Consider the following 6,000-nt stretch of genomic DNA (forward strand, 5'->3'; position numbering starts at 1 on the left):
TGTTCTGATTTTTAAACGGCCAAGTGACTGCACACCATGTTACATTTAGTTATTGTACTATACTTTTAGTATGGCAACAACTACAACTCATACTCCTCTGCATTTAAAGAAATCAACCAAGGAGGTTTGGATGTTGACCTAACTTGGCTAGGTTTAGGAAAAGATAGGTACTTCCTTAAAGATAGAGGACCTTTGTTGTCATGGTTACAATAACAAACACATGGTGAAGGTTGTCACTTCCTCTTTTGCTCCAGTCATAATTAATGTGACTGGAGCTGGAGATTGCCTAACAAAATGCAATTGTGGGTCATTATAAGCTACTGGCACTGATTTACAGTAGGACAGTCTCCCTGACTCGTTCCTCTCAGCTATAATGAGAGTTTTAGCGTCTTTTAGCTCATTGTTTTGGTTTTCTGGTGAAATATTAAATTTGTCAGGTGGTCAGAAAAAATGATAAATGGATGCAACAGTTGTTGAAGGAGCTATTTGTTTGTTTTGCTATTGCATTACATGACCAGCGTTAGCATCAAAGGCTTTACCTACCAGTCTTGCCAAGAGCTTCAGCTATTGATGCATTTAGCAGACAAGAGGTAATAACACGCCCTCTGAGAAGCGCTACCTCTTCAGGGCAGACTAGACGATACAGTGACTCGGTATCAGAAAGTGATGAGATGGTCCAGCTGGACCAGAGCTAGCTGGTTAGCATGCTAACTTAAATTGAATAAAAGAAGCTATAGAAATAGAGGCCAAACAAGAGTTAACACTGGCATTGCTTCCCACCACTAGAGACAGCTCTTAGTAAGTAAATGAATGAAGTTTGATGAAGAACTCGCAACGTTTCTTCTAGACTTATAAGTAAACAGCTGTTAATGCTGATATAGCAATAACAAATCCCACAAATAGCTCCTTTAGCACATTCACAAAAACAACCTTAAAAGCTGATAATACCGTATGTCTATACAAACTCAATTAATGAAGGTTTGTAAATCTAATAATGAGAAATAAATAATAAATTGAATGAAAAGTATGAAATGCAGTAAGAATCTGAAGTTAAAGAGTGAATGCAAAGTGAATGGGTGGGTGCACAGTCCCCTGTTAGTGACAAGCAATTTAAAACACGCTATTATATTATGATAATAGTAAGCAATAAGTGGAAAGAGCCAGTGGAAAAACAAAACAAAGTAAAAGAGTTGGACATGAAAAAAAAAAAAAAAATCAAATTTAAGTACAGCACATCTGTGCAGTGCAGATGTTGGAGCAATAAAAGCTCTTTTGCTTCTGTTTTTGAGTGAGGGCACTTTTAGGCTAAATGGCTAAGTGTGTGTGTGTGTGTGTGTGTGTGTGCATGTTTGGGGGGGTGGCCTCTGGGTACTTTAGTATGTTGTGTGTTGTATTTAATTTTGTGAACATAGCATTCAGAGTGTGTCTGTGCATGTGTGTTTGTATTGTCTATGTGCATGAAGGATAAACACATCTGTCTCTCACATCTGCTGACAGTGGTACGCACGCACGCACGCACACACTACCACATGCTGGTATATGCACACTGCATACCATTTATGTACAATTATCCATGTGAAAGCAGCAAGACACATTTGAGACACTGATGATGATGAACTAACAAAGCGCCTGTCTGGACGGTGACTGAAAAATAACCTTTGGTCTGTTAGCGCAGCAGGGACACTGGCCACCACACATATCTGACACTACTCAATGCAATGTGTTGTAATTTACTTTTAGACATTTCTTTCTGTCTGACATTGCTTTTCATGACAATATCATTTAAAAACCATTGATTTTACTTTAAATTTTGTTCTTCTTATGCTTTTTAATTTTCTTAACTTCATTTCATTTAGTCTGCAGTTTCACTCATAACACATTTATTCTGGGACCTTTAATTATTTGTTTTGAAATAATTGACATACATCATCATTTCTTCTTGTAAAAGGATGAAGGATGAAAATATATATTTTTTGATGGGCCTGAGCTGAAAGCCAGAAGTTGCAAATATACTTATGTTGCAGTGTGTATCCCGCTCAGTTGTGTTGATCACAAACTACAAATCATACGGTGCAATCAGTCTCTGTCTATAAAAGTAAAAAGAAATATCTAGACCCTCAACCATTGCATTTCTTGATCATTTGTTCATGAAAGGAACACACACACACACACACACACACACACACACACACACACACACACACACACACCTGCACTCTAAATTCTTGTTTTCACCTTGTAATCATGAATGCAGTGGGAGCTTAACTGTCCTCACCTTTGCCTTCACCTTCACCCTGCCAGCTGCCACAGTCACAGTCAAATCCACCACCATGCTCCTCGCGACACCAAATGCTTTTTCCATTGTGACACAAACCGCAGAGCGCTTCCACACACAACTGAATTATTCTGCTCTTTTCAAGGGATTGAAATCCTCTCAGTGTATGACCTATAATTTAAAAAAAAAAAACTATTTCGGAAGCCACTCAGTGTTGTGTTGATTCCTTTAAGGAGTGGCTCTCCGTAGGCAGCTTATACACTTCTGTTTCTCCTGCTGAGGAGGTAAAAACCATCCTGGCAGGCTCAGCGTGGGCAGATTGTCCAGCCTGTTGACCACAGGCCCAGATTCATGTTTGTGAGAGGGACACAGAAATGAGCTTTGCTTCCCCTTTAAAAACCACACTCCCTAATCTGTGTTATCACAATACTTTTCATTGTTTTCAACCCGCAGTCACTGGCAGAGACAAAGGAACTAGAGCTAGCAACTGCTGATTATTTAGCTCTGTCAATATACTTACATATACAGTATACATAGGCTTTGTTAATGTAAAGTCTGAAGCACCAAAAAATCAAGTCAGATCATACTCTTGATCTGAAGGCTCCTTCCTGACCCTGGAAAATTTAGTATGATTAAATTCTTAACTCAAGGTCCACTTACTAAACCTCTCCAGCTCTCAGCTGTCAGTGAGGGACCTGTTGTGTTGTCAGAGTCGTGGCTCTGTGGAGGGTAACGTCAGACCAGTCAGTCCAGCACCGCTTTGGCTCAGACACAAGATGATCTCTTATCATTAGAGTCTAATCAGGTCAAAACTACAAAATAACAATTTGTCCAATACTTTATAACTTAATTTATGTTTCACGAATGACTAAGTAGCACATGTTAGCATATAGCTCATATGCTTAACTAGCAAGTGAACACTGTAAACACTCTACTAAACATCATCATGTCAGAATTGTTATTGAGTATGTTAGCATTTTACCATTTAGCTCCTTGCTAGCAGGACTTGTGACTTTTTATGTATTTTCATTGAGGTAAGAAGAGAATATCTCCATGGCTGTGACTTTGGTGCCGCGGGTTTCAGGATCATTTCCTTTGTTTACATCAAATCCCCTGATCTCATTGACAAAATGAGACCAGACACAGAAGCTGCGAGAGCGTCTCAGTGTGTCTCCTTTCTTATAAAGGCCGTGAGCAAGCTCCCTCACGCCAATTGCATTAAATGAACAGATATCAAATTTCAAAAAGCAAACACACATTTGCTAGCGGTGACGTGTTCATGATGTACTTCGTTCTCATTTTTATATTCTGCTGCCGGTGTGTGAATGTCCCGAACGGTGGCAGGACACGCAAATATGAACTGACATGAGTCATTTTGCCTGTTCATTGTGATGAATTCAGCTCACTAGCTCCTAGTGAATATAGGGGAATACACATGCATTTACCAGCACGTACTTCCACTGGAACATGCGTCTGCACGTATCACCTGCAGTATCTGAACCGGACCATGTGGAAGGATGAAGTGATTTAGCCTTTTTTTTTTTTATCACCAAGCTGACACTGTGCTGTGCGACTAGGATTCTCCACTTACATTATTACGAGTTTGCTCACATGCTCGCAGAGCTCTTTCAGGAGATGTGTGCTCCATATAAAACAGACGGCCGCTACTGTTATCTTACGCAACACGTGGATCAAAACAAAATCACCAGGAAGCCACACACCTGACATTCCCCTGTCTCTTGCTGGAAATTCTTTTGACACCATGTTCATGCTCAAACATTATTATATTGTCACACATCTTGCATCATACATGTAAAAAAGCACATAGACCCCCCACCCCATCATCCACGTTTTTTTTCTGTTCTGTTTCAGTCAACCTTATTACTATAGCTTTTCAGCCTTGACGTACGCTCTCTCTGCAATTCCAGCTCATAATTACTGGAACAATCGATAGAACAATCTTTTTTTTCCATTACTCTGACAGTAATTTAAGCTATTACCAAAGCAAAATGGTTAGAGGAATAATCATGCAGTTGCCTTAGCAGCCTCTTAGCATTTTACTGATTTTCCAACTATGTTTTTAATTCCACTTCCCATTCAGTCTTGTGTGAATTATATAAGTGATGTCTCGGTGAGTGATTGACAACTAATCTCCCCGCTGGCAATCCCTTTCCATGGATACGAGTCTAGCTCAGAGGCTGTATAGGCAATGAGGTACTGATTCACATTTTTAAAAAAGCTTGCCCCTGGGGAAGTATTTTGCCATTACTATATGCACATTGTAGCAGACAAACTGGCATTTGGATGAGTTTGAACTTGCTATCGTCTTTGTTTTTCTCGTCATAAACCGGCGACCCTTCAGGCCTCTTAACGCTGTTTCTTTGACAGCCTTTTGTGACCTGACTGTGAGCAGTGTGAAGAACCTGCAGTGTCAGTCACTTAGGTGAAACTGAACCTTGCGTCCCTCTCCTTATTCCTTATTCCCAATCTGTCAGAAGCACAATCCACTGTTCATTACATCGCCCCCTCGTTCACTTTAATGGTCCTACTTGATTGCGGTGATGAAAACTATATTTTGGTAGATGGTGGTAGTTTAGTGAAAATATCTTATTTAAAGTGAACGTGTGTGTGGGCCACTGTGTGTACTGTGTGCTCATCCCATTGTGGGGACTTCTCTGCCATCTGGCGACAAAAATCAGGTCCAGTTAATGATTAATTTGGAAGGTTAAGATTTGGCTTTAAGGTTAAATAAGAATCATGACCAAGTTACGGTCAGTGTAAAGGTTGGGCTTTGGCATGTTAGCTGTTAAAGCTAAGCCTCCGGGGACTGAATGTGAATCGATACCATGTCCTCACAGAGATAGCAGTCCATGTTTGAGTGTGTGTGATAATGTCAGCGTGAAGCGCAGGGAGTGGAGGTAAAGAGGGAACAAGGAACTGAATAATCTCTTGTATTGGGAGTTGTGGTGTTTGAATCCATCTTTACATTTAAGAGGGATACTTGAGGGGGGTGAGATAAGTCGGGCAGGGCGGGTGGGCTGGTGGGAGAGTGTGCGTGTGGGGGAGGGGGCATTTTAACCAACTGACCTGCTCGGAGAGCTGCTTGCCTCTGAGAAAGAAGCCCAGCAGGCAGCCAATGACCACGGCCAGCACAGACAGGATGAGCAGTCCGTTCTGCTTGCAGACATTCTTCACCCGCCCCCAAACTTCATCCAGAGCCACCGCCATCCTCCTCCACTACCTCCTCCTCCTCCTCCTGCTTGTCCTGGTCCTGACTGCAACTTTGCAACCCCCCCTCTCAGAGAAAAGCTCCCCTTCTACCACCTATTCAGCCATATAGAAGCAGCACAGAGCCAACAGCCGCCGCCGCCGCCGCACTGGAAGAGATAGCAGACCGTGGACGCAGCAGGTGAAACAGGATAGATGGCTGCAGACTGATGCAGGAGCAGGTGGGATTGTGAGAGAAGAAACGGCCCAGAAAGAAAAAGATTAAAGAAAGGAGGAAGAAAAAAAAAAAGGTGGGATTTAGTTAACGGAGGGGGGTGAAAAGTAAAATTAAAGAGGTAGTCGTCCAAAAATAAAGCACTTCAGGAGTTTCTGTTTTCGTCCTCTGACCTGCTTCCTTGGTTATTCCACGAGACTGTGAGCATCACACCGACACACTCTCTATCTCTGTCATTCTGTCAGTCACCTCCCTCCCTGTCTCTCTGCCCCCCCCCCCCCCC

The 6,000-nt window shown here is 41.9% G+C and overlaps 1 protein-coding gene across 1 annotated transcript in view; it reads right to left on the bottom strand.

Annotated features, from left to right (window-relative positions):
• slc1a7a (solute carrier family 1 member 7a) overlaps positions 1-5,910 on the bottom strand; it is a 32,132-nt gene extending 26,222 nt beyond the window's left edge. Inside the window, exon 1 of the mRNA XM_023427259.2 lies at positions 5,363-5,910. Coding sequence (XP_023283027.1) covers positions 5,363-5,503 — 141 coding nt within the window. The 5' untranslated portion in view covers positions 5,504-5,910. The remainder of the gene's footprint in view (positions 1-5,362) is intronic.
• Between the last annotated feature and the right edge of the window lie 90 nt (positions 5,911-6,000).

Source organism: Seriola lalandi, unplaced genomic scaffold, assembly GCF_002814215.2.
Source record: "Seriola lalandi dorsalis isolate HSWRI2012SDOR001 ecotype SW California unplaced genomic scaffold, Sedor1 jcf7180002054857, whole genome shotgun sequence".
Lineage (NCBI taxonomy): Eukaryota > Metazoa > Chordata > Actinopteri > Carangiformes > Carangidae > Seriola > Seriola lalandi.